Source organism: Siphateles boraxobius, unplaced genomic scaffold (assembly GCF_051911475.1).
Source record: "Siphateles boraxobius isolate OS27281-9 unplaced genomic scaffold, OSU_SipBor_1 1, whole genome shotgun sequence".
NCBI lineage: Eukaryota > Metazoa > Chordata > Actinopteri > Cypriniformes > Leuciscidae > Siphateles > Siphateles boraxobius.
In genome coordinates this window covers 29,087,081-29,107,925 of record NW_027508699.1, presented here as the reverse complement: position 1 = coordinate 29,107,925, position 20,845 = coordinate 29,087,081, and the positions used below count along the sequence as shown (strand labels likewise).

General features: G+C 39.3%; 1 protein-coding gene across 1 annotated transcript; it reads left to right on the top strand.

Annotated features, from left to right (window-relative positions):
- The first annotated feature begins 16,804 nt into the window (after window positions 1–16,804).
- On the top strand, window positions 16,805–20,223 carry LOC143739887 (interferon-induced protein 44-like). Its single transcript, XM_077232269.1, has 6 exons — window positions 16,805–16,869; window positions 18,664–18,892; window positions 19,016–19,168; window positions 19,315–19,486; window positions 19,740–19,840; window positions 19,930–20,223. The coding sequence occupies exons 1-6, from the start codon at window positions 16,805–16,807 to the stop codon at window positions 20,113–20,115; spliced, it is 906 nt and encodes a 301-aa protein (XP_077088384.1). The 3' UTR covers window positions 20,116–20,223.
- Window positions 20,224–20,845: the final 622 nt, after the last annotated feature.

Below are 20,845 nucleotides of genomic sequence, written 5' to 3'. Positions count from 1 at the left end.
ATCATTTAAAGATACATGCACCGAAACGGGTCACTGTGAACAGAGCTGTTTTTGAAGAGGTAAAAAGGGTGTTGTTTTACACAACCATTGAGAAATGTAACCAAAGTATGTTACAACCTTTACATGAAGACCCAAAAGAATCATACCAACTTGTGGAAAATGGGCATCCGATGACCGCTGTAAAGGTGACCGGTTTAGGTCTTGACATACATGCTCAGGGCAAGTTGTTATGACACAAAGTTATGTACATTGAGCACTGATGTTCAGGTGACTTGTTTGGGGTCAAATGTATTTTTATTTTTCAATAAATTTGTATTTTTTAAATATAACTATTTATATTTGGATGAATTTGTCTTTTTATCAGGTTTAACAATTGTTATAATTTCCATTTGTGCTGGTCAATTATGAACAATAGGCAAAATTGAACTGCTAGCAAAAATTGAAGGGAATTTGGTTGGGTCGAGGGACCGCTGCTGCAAATATTTGGGTGGCTCCTCCCCTAAATCTCACTCTAAACTTTTGATAAAACTTGAGAGCCCTGAATTAATGTTGAAACCATGATAAGATAAAACAATGGTAATGTCACTGAATCAATGTTATGAAGTGATGTTGTATTATAATCTCGTTTGCAACCACATTTAATGGTGAAACAATAATGAGATTTCAACAAAAACAAAAATATGAAAATGTCATTGCACTATTATGTTGAATTTATTCAACATAGATCTTTTCTGTTAAAAGAAGACTTTCTACCCAGTGTTGTATTTAATCTTTGCAATCTGGGGTCCGTTCTTCGTACGTTGCTTAAAACATCCAAGATCAAATGAGACATCCATGATGATATCATCGGGCTAATCGGTGGGTGCTTCTCATTTCTTATTTGTGCATCCTCGTTTCCTTTCCTCGCTTCCTTTCCTAGCGCCTCAGCTCCTCCCCCTGTAGGATGCGAGGGAAGGACTCAAGGAAAGAAAATGAGGACTGAGGAATCGAATGAAAGCTTTTTTTATACATTGGAATACTTCATAGCGTCATCAGCAGCGCTCAAAGGATCTGCCCTTATGTTGTTGAAGTTTTTTTATTTAAGAAATTCAAAATGAATAATAATAAAGCAAGATACCCTGTTGAAATATGTGAGATATGTGGTTTATATAAACTGCAAGGGTAAAGTGTAAATTCAAATTATTGTGACCGATTTGAAGGGGGAGGAGAATGTATACGTGCGTCACGTTTAGTCAATAAAACACTTCCGCATATGATACACCTGTGTATCCCCGCTCATGACTCCTCTGAAAGCCTCCTCGATCCTCGACTCCTCGCTGTGCAATTAGAGAATTGAGATGTCCTTCAAGATGGCTGTGCTTGATTGGTTCCCGGGTCATAGGATGGAGGACAGAGGAGCGAGGAGACAAGGAGGGATATTGAGAAGCACCCATGATCTTGCTAATTGGGTTCTTCGAAACACACCTGCCGTTTATGATTAGTATAGCTGGATTGAGTTATCTGAGATAATTCCGTGTTCATGCGCTGGTTTAAAAGGGGATATGTATCGATAGTAGATCGAAACATTGATCAGCAACGCTGCTATTGGCTTCTCACTAGGGATGGGACGATTACCGGTTTCGCAATAAACCACGATAGGATGTCCTAACGGTTAGTATTACCGTTTAAAATTTAATTATCATTAAAACCGCGTTTGATTATCGTGATTTTGAAAACTCGCGGTAAATCCTGTACAGCCAGAATCAGTCTGATGCAGACGCAGGCGCGATGCTGCGCGTGCATGCTGCTACGTTGTTTTTTTTGCACGAGAAGACATGGCGGAAGCCAGTGACGGCGCTCGGGAGATTTTTCAGCCATCCAAGAGGACAAAATCTGAGGTGTGGTCATATTTTGGCTATTACAATAGTCCTGAGGGCAATTTAATCGAGGATGGGTACCCTGTCTGCAGATCTTGCAAGAGGAAAGTCGCTGCAAAAGGGTGAAGGAAACACGTCAAATCTGCTAACTTAAATCATCTTAGTGACAGCCACCCACTGTTATATAGCGAATGCAAGGCAAGTTAACTTTTACCTCAATACCAAAACTAACTTGGGCAAATAATTGGACAAAAAATATTGATTAGATGTGAAATATTTCATTATCTCACTTGTAATTAACGCAAAGCTTCCACGAAGAAAAAGTTTTACAGCAAGGGCTTTGAGCCATAACGTTAGACGAACGAACATGTTCAGAAGGGTGACATTTAGATGATAATGTATTGTATTCATTCATAGTAAACTTATTACACCGATTTTTTTTTTTTTTACCACAGAAATAATTTTAGGGACATAAAATATTGAATTGTGATTAATGTTTTTAAATCTTACCGGTTTATAAATTATGTAAGTTAACTTACAGTGTACAAAACAATCGTCAAGACAATATGATCACTACAACAATATTATAGTAAAGTTAGTATTAATACTAAATTACTCTGATTTCATTTTCAATAAAATCCAAAACTGAAACACAAGACATGCACATTTGAATTAAACCAGAGATCGCGCCCGCGGTGATCCGAGACATGTGTGCTGTGTTTGCGTTGCTAATGTGTTGCTATTGACAACAGTCATTATAAGTATTCCAGTAGTTTAGTCACCCTGACCCAACCAACATATTTTGATCATTTAAAGGATGTGTGTCTGAGAGAGAGAGAAAAAGTGATTTATTATTAAAATTATTGATATTATTAATATTCAGTCATACACACACACGGATAAGTGAGTGAATATTATTATCATTATTAATAATACTAATACATTCGCTATGCCTTTATTTAGAGAGTGGGCGTGCAGCAGGCAAACCCAGTGATGCTTCTGGTCCCTCGACTCCCTCCTCATCTACAGTTGTGACACAGACACTTTAACAAGCATTTAAAAGGAAGACTGCTTATGCATCCACATCAAAAAATGCACAAGACCTCACTGCAGCTATTTCATATTTCATTGCAAAGGACATGATGCCATTTCTAGGAAAACTTATACCTATCACTCTCAGTGATCCATGTTAATGTTAATTTAATTGTATGCTTAAAAAAAGTGCATATAGCTGCTAATTGTATTTGTTGTTAGTTGATTTTCAAATATAAAACTTGTTGAAATGTTTTCAGTGTGTGTATCAGTTATTTTTGAACATTTCCATCTCATTTTAACAAAACCTTGATAATACTGATAATCGTGATAACTTTGGTCACTATAATCGTGATATGAAATTTTCATACCGTCCCATCCCTACTTCTCACCATGGCCAAAGCGCATTCAGTTTTTCTCCGCAGCAGAGCAAGAGTTATTGCTTGAAGGTTATGCTGAATTTGAAATCTTTATTAAAATGCGAGAGAACACCGCAAAAAGTAGCAGATAAATTAATTGCGTTTGTAGAGGCCACGTTAGATGTTTCTATAACTTATTACAGTTTATTTTTTTGTATTTGAATAATTTCATAATTACTTTGTTCATTGTCATGTCAGATTCACCACATTAGAACATGGTGAATGTGAAGTATAAGAATATTCTACATAATGGTTATTTTTACTAGGCCTACTAGTCTCTTTTAAAAAGGCACTGTTAAATAAATGGTTGTCTGTTTATAAAAGCAACCAAGAAAAAGGCTGAGTAAAAAAAAAAAAACCCGTACTCCTGCACCCTGGCAGAAGAGCTGGCCCTTGGGTTGAATGTGAATTGACCTATTGTGAAGGGCATCTCTTCGGTTGTCCATCGAGATCCGATGATGACGTCCACGCCTTTAACGGTGAGATCTTTGATGACTAAACAGTCCTATCCTGGACCCACAAGCTCTATTGCAGGTGGGGCATATGTATGTGATGGTGGTAGTGGTCACATTGGCAGCTATGGCTGCCTTTCTCCTGGCTCGCTTCTGCTGTTTTCTGGTTGTCCTCTCCATCTCTAGTGTACAAACCCCCTCTCCACATAGCTGTCGCCAGATGGTGCGGTCAGAAGCAACATCCTCCAGATCCTCAGGTCTGATCTTACACTTTCTCAAGGCGTTCTTCATCTGATCTTTATATCGCTTATTCGGACCCCCAGCTGAGCGTCGACCATGATGTAACTGGCCATATAGTACTCTGCGGGGCAGACGACATGGGGGCATCCTTATCACATGCCCCAACCACTGCAGTTGGCGCTGGGTAATAATGGCCTCAATACTTCTGCAGTTCGTCTTTTTAAGTATTTCAGTGTGAGGTACCTGATTACGCCAGGTAATTCCCAGAATGCGCTGAAGGCAGCTTATGTGGAATTGCTCTAAGGACTTGATGTGACGGCAGTAGGTTACCCATGCTTCACAGCTATAGAGGAGGGTGGTGACACAGACCGCTTGGCATACGGCGACCTTTGTGGAGGGATGAAGGTTCTTAGTATGAAAGACTCTGCATCGAAGTCTCCCAAAGGCAGCTGATGCCTGTTTAATTCGGCTCTGGATTTCATTGTCGATGCTGCTATCCTCAGAGAGAAAACTACCCAGATATTTGAAAGATGGCACTACTGACAACTGTTCATCTCCAACAGTGAAGGCAGGAGATGTGGGTGGGACATTGGCACTCCATTGGCAGACCACTTCTGTCTTGGTGGTGTTGACAGTCAGCCCCATCCTGCTGTACGCCCTCACCACCACAGCAAGGACAGTTTGAAGATCCTCCGGAGTATGGGCCACAAAAGCACATTCGTCTGCATACTGTAGCTCCAGGACCTGCTCTCTGCTGATTTTTGTTGTTGCATGTAGCCTCCTAATGTTAAAAAAGTTGCCATCTAATCTGAAGTCCACTGCCACACCACTGCTGTTTTCAATCTCATTGTGGAGAAGCTTGGTGACACACAGGAGGAAAATGTTAAAGAGCACTGGCACTAACACACACCCCTGCCTCAGCCCTGTGCGAACAGGGAACGGCTCAGACTCTTGTCCGCCTACGGTCACCCGAGCAGTCATCCCATCATGGAATTGGCGAAGGATGTTAACAAACTTATCTGGACATCCAAACCTGAGGAGGACATCCCATAAGAGCTCTCTTTGCACAGTGTCGAATGCTTTCGAGAGATCGACAAATGCCATAAACATGTCCTGATGTTGCTCCCGGCACTTTTCCTGAAGCTGCCGGGCTGTGAAGATCATGTCGATCGTGCTCCTGTTCTTTCTAAACCCAAACTGTGATTCTGGCAGCATTGACTCAGTGATGTTATTAATAAGCCTCTTATGCAGCACTTTGGCCATGACCTTACCACCAACTGAAAGGAGTTATATGCCACTGCTATTGCCGCATACGGCCTTGTCACCCTTGTTCTTGTAGATGACTACAATGTTTGCATCTCTCCATTGCTGTGGGATGTTCTCATCAGTCCAGGCCTTAGTGATGTACTGGTAGAGCGTGCGCATACATATGTACCCTCCCTCCTTCAGTAGCTCAGCAGGGATGTTATCAGTACCAGGGGACTTGTTGTTCTTAAGGGAACGGACAGATGATAGAACCTCCTGGAAGGTTGGTGGTAGACTGAGATCGTGGATGGGAGGAAGTTCAGGCAGTTCGTCCAGGATGGTGGGGTCTGCATCAGAGTCCTGATTAAGCAGGGTGTCAAAATGGTCAGCCCACCTCAGTCGTATACTATTCTGATCCTTCAGAAGTGTTTGCCCATCAGCTGTTTTCAGGGAAGTGACACAGCGATTTGTTGGACCGTAGATGGATTTGATAGCATTATAAAAATTATGCATGTCATATTTATCTGCAAAGAATTGGATTTCATGTGCCTTTTCAGTCCACCACTCATTCAGAATGGCCCGTATATCCTTTTGCACTTTCCCCCGAGCTGCCTGCCAATCCTGTCTAGCCTTAATGGATGAAGTGTTATCTAATGTTTCCCGGTGTGCTTTCCGCATATCCTTAAGCAGGTTGTGGATGATGTCTGAGTTATCGTCAAACCAGTCTTGGTGGTTCTTGCTCTTATAGCCGATGGATTTGGCTGCTGCCTCATAGAGCACAGAGCAAATATAGTTCCACTGTTGTTCCATTGTGTTTTCTGAGCTCAGACAAGTTTCAGACTCCATAAGCTTCTCAGCTAGGAGACGTCGAAACTCAGTTCTTGCTTCTATGTTTCCAAAGCGTCTACAATTTAGCCTCTTATTTTTGGACTTTTGCCGTCGCAAAGGGGTACGCACTTCCATATTGAGCTTGGCCACAATCATACAATGGTCAGTCCAGCACTCTGCACCTCTCATGGCACGAGTGATGAAAACATCCTTGATGTCATTTCTCCTCACCATGATGAAGTCAATCATGTGCCAATGTTAAGAGTGAGGGTGCATCCACGAGGTCTTATATTTTGCCTTCTGCCGGAAGATGGTGTTAGTTATGGTAAGGTTATGCTCAGAGCAAAGAGTAAGTAACCTCATACCATTTGCATTCTCCCTGCCAATGCCATGTCTACCTAGTACTCCACTCCATATCCTGTAGTTCTGTCCCACCCTAGCGTTAAAATCCCCAAGCAAGAGGATCTTATCACTCTTAGGGATCTGGCGAAGACTTTCATCCAGTGCTTGATAAAATCATTCCTTGGCTTCATTTTCAGATGGCAAAGTTGGTGCATATGCACTGAGAAGTGTGGCATAACGCTTTTTTGCCAGGGGGATACGGAGGGTCATTAGCCTTTCACTAATGCCAATAGGTGTTTCTGTGAGACTTGGTAGAAGCGTGTTTTTGATGGCCAGTCCTACTCCATAAAGATGTTTTCCACCTGGGGGCAAACCTTTCCAGAAGAAGGTATAGCCCGTTCCTTCCTCTGTTAGAGATCCTTCATCCAGAAGCCTAGTCTCACTCAGGGCAGCAATGTCGATGTTGTAGCGGCTCAGCTCAGCAGCGATCAGGGCTGTTCTCCTGTGTGGTCTGTCAGAGATGCCATGCAAGTCCAGGAGAGTCCTTACATTCCATGTTGCCAATTTTATATTGTATTGTTTCTTATTTTTCTTATTTCGACCGCAGTAGTGGAATAACCCGATAGACGCGGTAATCTATCCAGGTAAATGGTTGAATGGGCAATTTTTAGGCCACCTTTTCTAGGCCCTTCCCCAATGAGGTAGAGCAGTGCGGTCCCTAAATAGGGCTGCTCCATCGCACAGGGGTCTGCCGAAACACCTGCCATTCAATCCCAGTTGATAGCGACCAAATACCCTGTGCCGCTGCCGTGCAGGGCTCTGACTAAGAGCTCCCAGTCTATTCAAACCTGCCCCCGTCGTCAGATTCCCCATCGCCGTCAGACTTTTAACCATATGTAAGGTCGAGGTATTGTCACCGTGGTCAGAGGTGGAGACCTGCGCAAGGAAGGTTTTAAAGCGCCAAAGGAGGTGCGCCATCCCCAGTAGCACTATCTTCACCATGATGAGGTAAGTCCCGATGGCAAGGGTAGTCCCAGGACAACCGGTCCCCCATCTTGGCTGCAGGAGGCTGCCGGGTCCTTCGTCTGTTAAGGCCCGCCTATTGCGCACCTCCAGCGCATTGCTTTCCTGTCAGGGTATGCTCCCTTAGCCTTATCTCAACAGACTACCAACAAGGCAGTGGGGCTATTTTCCCATAGCTGGGACAGTGGTTGACGGGCGCCAGGGCATTGTCCACACAGTGGTGGGCCTGCACACCGCGTCTCTGGGGCCCACTGCTGCTCCGAGATCCCCTGTAGTTTAGCCTGGGACCGTATGATACCCAGTTTCCGTGTGTGGCCCCTAGGAGGCACTACAGGAGCCTTGGTGGTGGAGAGGCTCTGTACTGGCAGAAGGAGGCTTACGCACTCGGCTCCTCTTTTCACCCTCTATCAAGAAGGCTAGCCAGCGGCAACAGCTGTAAGCAGAGAGTAACAAGCAGAGAGCACAGCATAGCATGTACTAACTACCAACACCACTCTACTACTGCACTAGGCGCTTCACACACACCCTGTGTATTAACACACACACTTGAAGGGCATCACTGCGTTCAGCTCTTCCACACCCACATCCAGGGACCAGTAGCAGCAACTCCATTCATTACTGGTAAATGAGATTTAAATTGTCTTAGTACACTGTAAAATAATTTGTTGCTGCATTAAATTAAGTAGGCCTATAATCCAAATTGGCTGATATAGTCATTTCAACGGTTAAATCTTGAGTAATGATACATTGCTTTGACTTGTGAAAGTGAAAACTGATAAACTTATGTTAATGTAAAAATATTTTGCCATGAGTTATTGATCACATTTTTTCCCAGTGTAGTTCATTGTAATGACATTGTGTTTTTCTCTTTTGTGCAGTTTTACACCAACACTCTTATCTGTTCCCAAGCAAGTGCTGGCTGAGGCATTTGCAGTAAGTGGACTTTAACTTTACATCAAAAGGGAAGAAAGTGCAACACTTTAATACCCATTTGTTTCCATTTTTACTGGACAGTGAAGAAACCTTCTCAGATGAATGTCCTTTGGAGGAAGTAGACTACCTGCAAGTGCATAAATAACTTTACTTACCGGTAATTTATACTTGTGTGCCTATTATTTCTGACTGTAATATGAGTTGCAGGAGTCCACATACAGAAAGGCCTACAGAAGAGTCTGCACAGAGGAGGCATACAGAGGTGGGCAGTGTACAGCCAACTTTTCCTTTTTATTTGTTGCATGAGGCATGTGTGACACAAACATCTCACAAATGACACAGGGTGATATTTGTTCCCTGTATAATAGGAGTCTTCAACAGAAAATAGAGTATTTTGAAGAAAAAAAAATCAGGGGGAGAAATAGAACTTGAAAAAAATGGCACTCGAGATAGAGTTGCTTCATAAGAAACTTCAGAGTAAGCGCAAATACACTATTTCACACAGAGTATTATTGCTGACCTTGCATAATATCTCTTATTGGAGGCAAAATATGACTTGATAACTGGCTTTTCATTACAAAGAACAATTGAAATAAAACTCAAGGAACTAAGCAAATTTGTCTTGTCTTTTTATTAAACATTTAATGAAACAGGTTTTTTTTCTTCTTTTCCTGATGTTGGCAATGTTGTGTAATATGGCACATGCAATGTCACAGGCCCTGTCAGGTGCAGCCCTCAGGCTTTTCAGAGACTGAAATCGTCCTTTTAGTTGGTCAAAGTTCATTTCATTGTGTGCCCTTGTCCTGGCTAGAGTTGCATTGTAACTGGTCTGCGGTTTGGGTCAGGGAATGGGGTCATAAAACACCTGTCTCCAAGCAGGATCCTGCCTGTTGTAATCACCTGTATAATGGAAAAATGCAGTTCTGTTAGGATCAGCATAAGTGTATGTAATACAGTGAGCTTGATTTTTATAATTTTCCTTACCACGTTCAAATAATGTGCATAAATGTGAATCTCTGAAAATTCTTGAGTCATGCACAGATCCTGGCCATTTTGCTTTCACAATTGTGATATGGATATAGTCACACACCATCTAAGAGATTTTAGTCAGTCAACTGCCTTTTTTAAAATTTGATATTACTAATCTGGAATATTAAGAATCGTAATAGTAATAGTAAATATTGATTTGATTTGATTTATTAGACAGTAACAAAAATAAATGCATAGCAAGATGGCATCACAGTAACATTATACATTTATCAGAACTGTCGAGGATAACACAAGAAAGTTACAAACTTATTTCCATTGTGGTGCTCATTGTAGTCTGATAAAGATGGCCAGACAAGCTACAGCTGACTAAAAAGTACCTTTTATACTCAACCACATCCAAATACAAAACATATACATACACTAAAATAATAAATATTCCTTAAGACTACATAAAAACTAAATCAAATTAGTAGTACGCAACCATTCACTGCATGCTCGATTAAAACAACAATCCGACTGGCTTAACTTAATCTCAACTGGGAGTTTATTTCATTCCATTGCTGCTAAGTACAAAAAGGTGTTTTTCCCAGAACAGCTCTTAAATCTACAAGGTACTATGTCTGTGGCACTGCCTCTAGTTGAGTAGCTATGAGAGTTCCTAATACGCTTAAAATAATCTTTAAAATAACTTGGCTCATTCCAATACAAAATCTTTCGTGTTAACCTCAGTTTCAACTGTCTCACCCTATTTTCGACTGTCAGCCATTTCAAATTCCTAAGTTCAGAGGAGCCGACATGGTTCCTTTTATTAAGGTTTAAAATCAACCTAACTAATTTATTCTGTGCCTTTGAAGTTGAACTTTTATCCTCTTGGGGGTGCTACTGTACCATGTAGTACAGGCATTATCAAAGTGTGGCTGAATTAAAGCATTTGCTAACATTTTTAAGGTTTCTTTATTTAAAAAATTTGCCTTACGTGCCAGAAATTGTATTCTTTGTTCACTTTAGTGATAAACTTTTGACCCATACTTTCTCCACTCAAAGAACTATCTAAATCACAACCTAAATATTTAACACAGTTTTTAACTTCGATCTGGGTATCACCCACATAAATTCTGAGCTCAGGAGTCCTACTCAACCTTATTTTTGAACCAAATAGAATAGATTCGGTTTTCCCTAGATGTAAAAACAGTTTGTTCTCTATCAGCCATTCACTTATGTTCTTTGATTCATCACTCAAATGGTACTCAATTACTTTTATGTCCTTATGAGAGAACAACAAGGCTGAATCATCCGCGTAGAGAAAGAGTTACAGTTGCAAGCAGATTTCATATCAGCTAGCAAACAGAAAACAGAATTTGCAAACAGATTTCTTTCTGTTCTCAAAATCCCCTTCATTGAGGCCTTGAAGGGAACGTGTGTGCAGTCTATGGTCTATGGCAGTGGTTCTCAAACCTGTCCTAGGGACCCCTCGCCACTGCACATTTTGCATGTTTCCCTCACCTAACACACCTGATTCAACTTATCAGCTCATTAGTACAGTGAATTAGGTGTGTCTGATGAGGGAGACATACAAAATGTTCAGTGGTGAGGGGTCCCTAGGACAGGTTTGAGAACCACTGGTCTATGGCACCAATCACATTAATGAAGCCTGAGGGACATACTGTAAGTCATAATCGGCATGGTCATGATTGCATGATCTTAATTAAAATTTATAATATGCCTGCGTTGGCAAAAAAAAAAAAAAAACCCCGCTTTACAATCTTGGGTCTTAATTGGCTTGCAAATGCCACAAAAAACCCTAATGACTGCTTGAGCGCCAGGTAAACTTTGCGAATGGTACGACAGACAGCACTTTTAATCAAGTTCTCCGCATCTCCAATGGTGTAAGGAAAGAGCCACTCGCAAATAATTTTAGGGCAATTCAAACATTTTGTGCTGTTGTTAAAGCCCGAGGTTTAAGCTTACGCACGTGTTGCTATGACAGCAAGTCCAGGATGAGCGTCAAAGAACCAAACAATCCAAGATCATGCCAAATCGCCAACAATCAAATCCAGCTAAGTGACTTAGCGAGTATGAAGAACGGGCCCCAGACCCCTGATAGTTAGGAGAAGGTAAGCATTTTTATTGCCAATCTGCAAAAAAAAATTCTTACCAATAGCTTTTTTTTTACCATGTGTTACTATAGGTGTCTAGTTACACCTCCCAATTTATCCACGGCCAAATCCTCTGGGAAACGCCTGGAGAGGCAATCAAAGTTGGGGTGCCCAGGGGGCCTGGGTAAAAATAATGAATTTTTTTTTTTAACCAATATTAGCTTTTGAGATGTCTAACTACGGATTTTTAGGGGTGCTGAATCTATCCCATCCATTAGTTTTGAATAAAAATGACTCCAAGTAAAAAGTGGTTTTATTGAACAATTACGAAAAAAAATCTTCCTTAATCAGTTTAAAATTGAACAAACCTCATCCAACCCCCCTGCATCTCTCTCACTCATGTTATCATCTGGCTGGTTGATGTTTTGGCAAGAGTTACCCTGACAGCTCCCACAAACAGAAATGCACTTGACTCCTTGCTTTTTACAGCAGCACCTGAGAGTTTCACAGTCCCTTGCACAGTTGCAGCTGACAAACTTCAGAAGGTAGTCTGGTGCAATGGGATCTGTTGTAGGGACTGGTGCATAACCTTGTTCTCCTTGTTTCCATCCATACTCAAGGACATCCAGTGATGGACTTTGAAGCAGTAGCCAATCTCTGGTCTGGAGATATGCCCGCAGAGAGTGCTGTGCTACAGCTCCTGTAGTCGGAGTCAGTTTCGCAGGCTTGATGCTCCCGACTGCGGACCGCTTGCTGAAGATATCAAATCTTAAGTCTTCCAAATCTTCAGGTGGATTTCCGCAGAATATGAGCTTGAACAGTTTGCAGCCAGCTTTGGTGATGTCACTTTTCTTGGCTCTGATGTCATTGAACACATCCATGGCCCCATCTGCTTTGTCAGTCTTGCAGAGCTTGGTGAGCAAAGTAGGTTTGCTAAACCCAGAAATTGCTGATACGGTATCGCAGCCAGAGAAGCTGTGTAGGAAGATCAGATATTTACGGTACCTCTCCGGGAGGGCCTCCCAGATATTTCTGACATTGTAAGATGTGTCTTTAGCTGTCATGAGGAAGACCGGGTGGTTTGCCCTATGATGGACCAGCATAACCATAACGTCTATGTCCTCTGCCCTCACCTCAACAGAGGACTCTATTGCCTCATTTAGTGCTGCACACACGATAGAAGTGTCAGCATCATCAGAGCATTGTTGTACACTGATCCTACTTCTTTGGAAGGTCTCAGTAAGGAGCAGAATGAGCTGGGCCTTGTTGTGCTTGTTGTCAAGGAACTTTTCTCGTGGAACAATGTTTTTTAAGTCTGAACGAATCTGAATGTCACAGCGCCATTCTTTGTACATCTCTACGACTAGGTGGTCATGGTCCTTGGTGGAGCTACCATATCCGTCAAAGACCACAGTGATCCGGAGGTGCTGGCTACTCATGGACATCACAAACCGGAGGTAGCTCTCAGCGATGTCCTTCCAAGTGAGGTTAGCCTCTCATTTGACGCTGTGCAGGAACCAACCGCCATCAACCACCTGGCTTGTGCAGGTGTTTTTTTTCGACAGGCTCCACAAGTGCCTTCAGGAACCTTGCTAGGGCAGCCTTGTCTGACTTTTGCAACTTCTGATTTATGTCAAATAGAGACATTGGTGTTGGCGTCAACTCAAAGTGCAGAGCTTCTTTGGTCTTGACTTCGCACTCACTAATGATGATGAGGCGGTTGAAGAGCTTGAGTGAGTCAGTGATTAGCTTCTCTCCATTGATTTTGGGAGCAGATCTGAGGCTTGCCAATGACTTGACCTTGTGCTTGGTTTCCATTGTATCCAGAACAGTTTTCCCATCCATCTTGGTCTGTATGGCTCTGCCAACCTCCTCTGCCTGATCAGCATTGCGTCCCCGGTAGTGCTGCTGAACCCCGTCGAGAAAGATCTGCTCATAAGTCTTGGGTTCAGACACTGAACCACACCATTCACCAGGAGCTTGAAGGATTACTCCTTCACAACAACGTTGTACAAACGTTGGGGACCTATCCACACAGACATCACAAGAGCCCAGATGGAGAAAGACAATGATGCTGTTAACGTCATAGTTGGAGGAAGTCAACCCCTTCGATTCCATACGGGACATGAATACCCTGGTATATTTCTCAAAAGCTAATATTGGTTAAAAAAAACATTATTTTTACCCAGGCCCCCTGGGCACCCCAACTTTGATTGCCTCTCCAGGCGTTTCCCCGAGGATTTGGCCGTGGATAAATTGGGAGGTGTAACTAGAAACCTATAGAAACACATGATAAAAAAGCTATTGGTAAGAATTTTTTTTGCAGATTGGCAATAGAAATGCCTAACTTTCCCTAACTATGAGTTTCCTTCTACGTTATTTATTTACTTGCTTCACTCTGTAGTAAAACTGCACTTTTGTCGATTCAGGACTTCTATATGAACTAGAGTACATATGCACGCAAAGCAACTAAGTCAGGTATTTTGTTACTGTACTTTTAGGGTTTAACCCTGTTTATAACTTTAACGTTGCACATTATTAAAGCGTCTCTGGATAGGTACTGGAGGGAAACTCATCCATTGTTAAAGGTATTTACATGGAATAATAAATCTTTCTCGTGCCTATCTCGCATTGACCTATGGCTTGCTCCTAAAGAGCTGCATAATATTTCAACTGATATTATATCTTCACCATTATCTGATCATAAATGTATTTCTATTTGCATCCCTCTTTCAACTAATGTTAATTCAGATAGTACTCCCTCCTATTTGAAGCTTAATAACTCAATTCTCGCCTATAATGAAGTTAAAAACAAAATTGATGACATTACACATTTTTGGAACAAAGCAAAGGAAGAAGATAACTACGGCAGTAATTGGGAGTTAGCTTAATATGAAGTCTGTAAATATTTTCGAAAATTCAGTAGTGACTTGGCTAAAAAAGAGGAAGTCTAATGAGAGTAATGTTATTTGTAAAATTGCTGGACTTTTAGCTAAAAATGTGGAAGATATTACTGATCTTGAAAAAGCTGAACTCGCTGAACAGCATCACCAATTAGATAAAATATATAAATATAAAGCTGAAGGAACTTGTGTCCGATCATGCAGAAAATGGCTTGAGGAAGGTGATCAAAGCCCTGTTTATTTTTTTCGTTTAAAAAGACAACAAGCTAAAACAAATAATAAAGGGGAAACTCATGATTTGTGGAATATTAAATGAAGATCAAAAAGTAATTGGAAAATTCTGTTCTAAATTTTACACGGACTTATATACATCTAAAATTTGCCACCAAGATGCAACTTATTTCTTTGAGTCTCTTTAGGATAGCAATTGAATAAAGATTTTTGTGATGCTCCTTTTACCATGAATGAGATTAGAAGCAATTAATTCATTAAAAAATGGAAAATCTCCTGGCACTGATGAGCTCACTTCAGATTTTTATAAACTATTTAGCAAAAAAAAAAACATCATTTCTATTTGAGGTTTCTAGAGAAAGCATAGATAAAAAATGCCCCGCCCCCCACCCCCACCCTATGTCAAGGAATAATAGGCCTAACCCTAATTCCAAAGCCAAATAAAGATCTCCTTTTCATTGATAATTGGCGCCCAATCACTTTACAAAATAATGACTACAAAATAATAGTTTTAGTTCTGGCCAAATGTGTTTTAAATTCAATTATTGATGAAACACAGTCAGGATTTCTGCCAAACAGACATATTTCAAACAACATAACGCTTAATATTAGATCTATTGGACTATTCATATTTACTCCCATAAGAAAGTTTATTTTATTTTTAGACTACTTTAAAGCATTTGACACATTAGAACATGAGTTTTTGTGTCAAGCACTAGAATTGGCTTTGGTGACTCCTGTAATATTGTCAAAATACTGTATATGAATAGTAGCTCCGTTAAGTTGAGTAACGGTACCTCTCCCAGATTCTTCTTAAACCTTGGAGTGAGACAGGGATGTCCAGGCCACCTCGGGCCTACATCTTAATCTTAATAAATGTGAATTACTTCCGATAAAGATCAGTATGATCTCTTCAATTGGTGGTATTGCAGTTAAAAACTGTATTACATATTTGGGTATACAAATAAATAACCAAAGATAACTCTAGATGCTCTGCTAATTTGGACCCAATTATTATAAAAACAACGAAACCCCAAAACTGCGGGCTGCAGGGAGACCTTTCTTTGAAAGGCAGAGGTTTGCTGGTTAAAGCAGAGGGTCTGTCTCGCCTGACTTATGCCGCTCAGTCACTGCACATTGATGAGCACACTTGTAAATCTTAGTTAAATTTTTATGGAAAAACAAATCCCATTATTTGAAAAAGTCAGTGATACTAAATTATCAAAAGGGTGGCTTAAACTTCATTGATTTTAGTTCACTAAATAACACAATTAAAATAAATGGGCTTAATCGGTTCCTTAAAAACCCCACCTCTATGGAATATTTTCCCTCAGCTTACCTTCTCGCAACTTGGTGGTGCAAAGTTTGCTCTAATGTGTAATTATGATATTTATAAACTCCCTGTCAAACTATCTAACTTTCACCAACAAGTTCTTTTGGCATGGACTCTCATTTACAAGCATAACTTTTCTCCTCAACGGTGAAAAATAGGAATATTTTATTTAAGAATAAGTATTTGTTCTATAATCACTGGTTCAGTAATGGAATATTTCATGTTAGACAGCTCTTTAATAACGAAGGTTTGCTTTTTAGGTATGCAGAGTTTCTTTCAGAATATAATATGCCGGTAACTCCCAAAGAGTTTGTCACAGTTATGGATGCTATTCCATCTGGCATACTCATGCTTTTCAAAAATAATACTCACTCTTTGGGTTCATTATCTTTTCCTGAACCTATCAACACTCCTAATAGGCTTTATGCACAGCTTCACTACTTCCTGAACTTCAGCCAGTCCTTTGTTTCCTGTCTGTCATTATTGGACAAACTGATTAGTCCAGGTGTGCCTGATTATTGTTACTGAGGCCAGGCACACCTGAATTAATCAGTTTGTCCAATAATGACAGACAGGAAACAAAGGGCTGGCTGAAGTTCAGGAAGTAGTGAAGCTGTGCATAAAGCCAATTGGTCAGATATGTTTCACTGAAAAAAAGGAAGATATTATAAAGTAATTCTCTATAAAGTCATGCAATCTCATATTGGAATGGACTTTTTGATCATTTAAATTGGAAAAATATATGGTCCATACAACAAAGGTTTCTCCTCATAAACAAAGTAAAAGAGATATCTTTTAAATTAACTCATATTTACCCAGTCAAAAATTTCCTTAGAAAAAATTCAGATCTGATTTTGACACTAATTGCTCTTTCTGTCAGAATGACACTGAAACTCTTCTTCACTTGTTTTGGTTGTGCAGTTAAACTCTGCAACTTTGGAAAGATGTTAGTTGTTTTTTCCGAAGCAATATCTTGCAAAATTTCTCTATGAATCCCAAAACTGTTATTTTAGATTTTTTGAAGCGGATTCAAATGCCTGCTTTATAATAAATCTAATTATTTTCCTATGTAGGTTTTTTATATTCACAAATTAAAGGTATTCTTTTTTGCACAATTTTTTGAGATAAACATTAGTTGATTACAATTTCATCCTCTCTTAACCCAAAAGCACTCAGAACATGTACAATTTGCAAGACCTACAAACTTTTTACCTTAATAAATGTTTAGTTTTCTTTTAATTTAAGTAATGCCCTCTTTCTTTATTTTTTCCCCCATTCTTGTTTATATCACTGTCTAACTGTTTTTTGTTTTGTGCTATGATGTTGTTGAAGTGTTTTCTTTCATTATTCTTCATATTTTTGTTATTTTTAATTACTGTTGTGTTCTTATTCTGTTGTTTCACACTGTAAACTGAATGTTCAAATAAAGCCGAAAAAAAGAGTTGCGTTTCCCCCACAAAAAAGAAAAAAAGTTGCATTTCCCTAAAAAAATAAAATGTTGCGTTTCCCTAAAAACGAAAGTAATCTCTTTCAGGGCATAGAAGAAAGCAGACGATCCTGACGACTTGTTCCAATGTGAGCAGTTTTCATTAAGTTTTTGTTTTGTTATTTGCATACTATGGAGGTAGTTTTGTTTCTTTATTATTCAATCAAAAAATATATTTTCAATTAAAAAAACCTTCACTTCAATAAAAGAAAAACTTTTCAATCAAAGAAAAAAAGTATTTGAATCCAAAAATATATTTGAGGCTCAAAAAAATACATTTGAACACTGCTTTTCTTTGATTGAAAAGTTTTTCTTTTATTGAAGTGAAGGTTTTTTTAATTGAAAATATAATTTTTGATTGAATAATAAAGAAACAAAACTACCTCCATAGTCCAATCAAAAAACAATGTTACTTCAATTAAAAATGTTGCTTTAAACAAAACAAAAAGGACTTCTATCAAAGAAAACATTTTCAATCAAAGAAAAGCAGTGTTCAAATGTATTTTTTGAGTCTCAAATATATTTTTGGATTCAAATACTTTTTTTCTTTGATTGAAAAGTTTTTCTTTTATTGAAGTGAAGGTTTTTTTAATTGAAAATATATTTTTTGATTGAATAATAAAGAAACAAAACTACCTCCATAGATTTCCTACTGATAAAATTCGCGTAGTCGTTTATACTTTTTTTTAAAAAAATCAATAAACAGCAAAGCAGTCCAGCTTCCCTGGCAATAAGACCGAAATAATAACATTAAAAGAAATACATATGATAAGATATCGTGAATAAATGCCGATTAAACAGCTTTCTCTGCTGCAGCCCGACTGGCAGAAAGAATCGTGCATTACATTAGTAAAAAAATAAATAGGCTAAATAAAAACCACGTATCGCCTCTATTGGACTTTTCACCCGAAAAGTGCAGGGAAAACATACCTGGAGGTACGTATTTCAGGTTTTGCACCATGAGCCTGGGTTGTTTCGTTACTATGTTGCTCTGCGTGCAATGAAGCAAGCTTAGTTCAGCGAATAAAACACTGACACAATAAAAGTAACAATAATATTTGCAATAACATAGTTTTACTGAATAATTAAGTAAACATACATTCTTAATTTATCCTTGTAAAGAAACCTCGCTGAACTGGCTACTCTGTCTCAGACGATGACATAATTTTCCTGTCGGGCACCGTAACTTTAGTTGGTTGCAATTCGTAATCTCACCACTAGATGCCGCTAAAAATCACACACTGCACCTTTTAGGAATTTGACAATTATAATTGATAATGTTTTTAGGAGAAGAAAGGAGCTCTTAAGCACCATCTCGGACTGGAAGCCTTCTGTTAGCTCAGTTAAACAGGCTCGGATTCTACTGGTGGGTCCTGTTGGTGCTGGGAAATCAAGCTTCTTCAACTCTATCAACTCTGTTTTCAAGGGTTATGTGAGCAGCCAGGCCAACACTGGCACTGCTGGAACCAGTTTGACTACTCGGGTAGAAATGCACCTTGATTATTACACCTCTGATATTTTACAGAGGGAAATATTGTGTAAAGTATTTTGATTAGTTATCTCTGTTCTGCATTAAACATATTTGCTAAATATTTCTGCCATGTAGTTCCGTACCTACTACATAAAGCCAGGCAGCGGTGTCAGCCATGTTCCCTTCGCTCTGTGTGACTCGATGGGTCTGGAGGAGGGTTTGAACAGCGGTCTGGATGTGGATGATTTTGCCAGTATTTTGAAGGGTCACATTCAAGACAAGTATCAGGTAAGAACTTTATAAGGGGGTAAACATAATAGTTATAGGTTTAGAAGATGTTTTACTAGCTAGTTACAGGAATAAAAAAATATGGACATTACATATAATTTTTTACTCTTGATGATTTAAAGATATTTGACATATGTTTTTCTTAGTTGAACCCATCGATGGCTTTACAGCCAGACTCCCCTCATTTCCATAAATCTCCTGGCTTGAAGGACAAGATTCACTGTGTGTTGTTTGTGATTGACACCAGCAAAGTCAAGCTCCTCTCTGACAAAATGATTGAAAAGTTTGTGGTTTTTCGAAGGAAAACCAACCAGCTTGGTGAGTGACTGATAATAATGACACAGATTTGAATTAACTTCAAGTGGCATCGGTGTATTTTGTAATTGAAATGATGGAAATTCAATTTACAGTCTCTCTCAAGCAACCTGAGGTCAAGTCCCTTTCTCAAGAGCAACTCTTGTGGGGATTGCGTTTAAAACTAGCATAAATGTTTAACCACTAGGGCTGCTTCACCCATAGGTTAATGATCTCTGGGATTTTATAGCATTTAAGGTGTTTTTCTGTACTTCAGGTATTCCTCAGCTGGTTCTTCTCACTAAGGTGGATGAGGCCTGTCCCTTAGTGGCAGAAGACCTGAAAAATGTCTACCAGAGCCACTATATCAACAAAATGGTACAAATATATCATTTATAGTCAGTATTCTATACCGTTCTCTTTTACATCTTGTTCTTTAGTATTTCTGATGAACTGTTTTGTGACAGGTACAAGAGGTGAGCACTCAGCTTGGAGTTTCTATGTCTGCTGTAATCCCAGTGAAAAACTACTACCAAGAACTGGAAATAGACCCTGAGACTGACATTCTGCTTCTAAACGCTGTTGTTCAGATACTCAGAACCGCTGAGGGCTTTTTTGATGATTTTTACTATCCAGAGGAGAGGTCTGAGTAGAGCTCACTCTCTTTTCCTTGTCTAAGCTAAAGATGGATGTAGCCTATGATTTGTATAAAAAAATTTAATCTTTTGGTTTACACGCATAATCACATTTATATTTGTTACAGTTTGTGCTTTGAGTGTTTTCCTCTCTCTGTATATGCGTGACATCATTACTCCTTTTATCTCTCTGAGTATATGTTAGTTTAGCTCCACTCTTGTGCACCTGTGTTACTTATTTTTAAGAGCGGATGCAGCCATTTGTAAATTGAACGTGTTTGGTTTCTGGTGTCATCTGCTTTATTATTATATAATTGTTATTTGTTTGTGTTTTGGTAATTTGCTGTAAAGCCATTTAGAGTTATTTCACCTTCTTGTTTCTCTGATGAAACACATTTCATTTTGCATCTGGTAATTTGTGTTTGTATTAAATGTTTCAATATAATTGCATCCTGGTTTCATATGTCCATTATGTTGCTTACACCTTTGCAGTGCAAATGTAGTCGGTTACTGATTGCAAATTACATGGCAAATATTGTAGTTAGTAACATAATCCATTACATTACACATTTAAGGTAATATAATCTGAATACTTTTTTATTACTTTTAGATTACTTTTGACCTAACTCATTTATCACACTGATTTGAATGAAAGAATGAAATACTATATTTTTGAACGAAAATACAAAGAGAAAGAACATTTTGAATAACATGAAGTGTATTAAATGTTATATTATGCCAGGGTTTC

What these genes read in the sequence shown, in the direction of transcription:
- LOC143739887 (XM_077232269.1), top strand. Translation starts at nt 16,805, where the DNA reads ATGACACTGAAACTCTTCTTCACTTGTTTTGGTTGTGCAGTTAAACTC. An exon ending in GAACCAGTTTGACTACTCGG is followed by an intron (nt 18,893 to 19,015) that starts GTAGAAATGCAC and finishes TCTGCCATGTAG; the next exon opens with TTCCGTACCTACTACATAAA. An exon ending in GCCACTATATCAACAAAATG is followed by an intron (nt 19,841 to 19,929) that starts GTACAAATATAT and finishes GTTTTGTGACAG; the next exon opens with GTACAAGAGGTGAGCACTCA.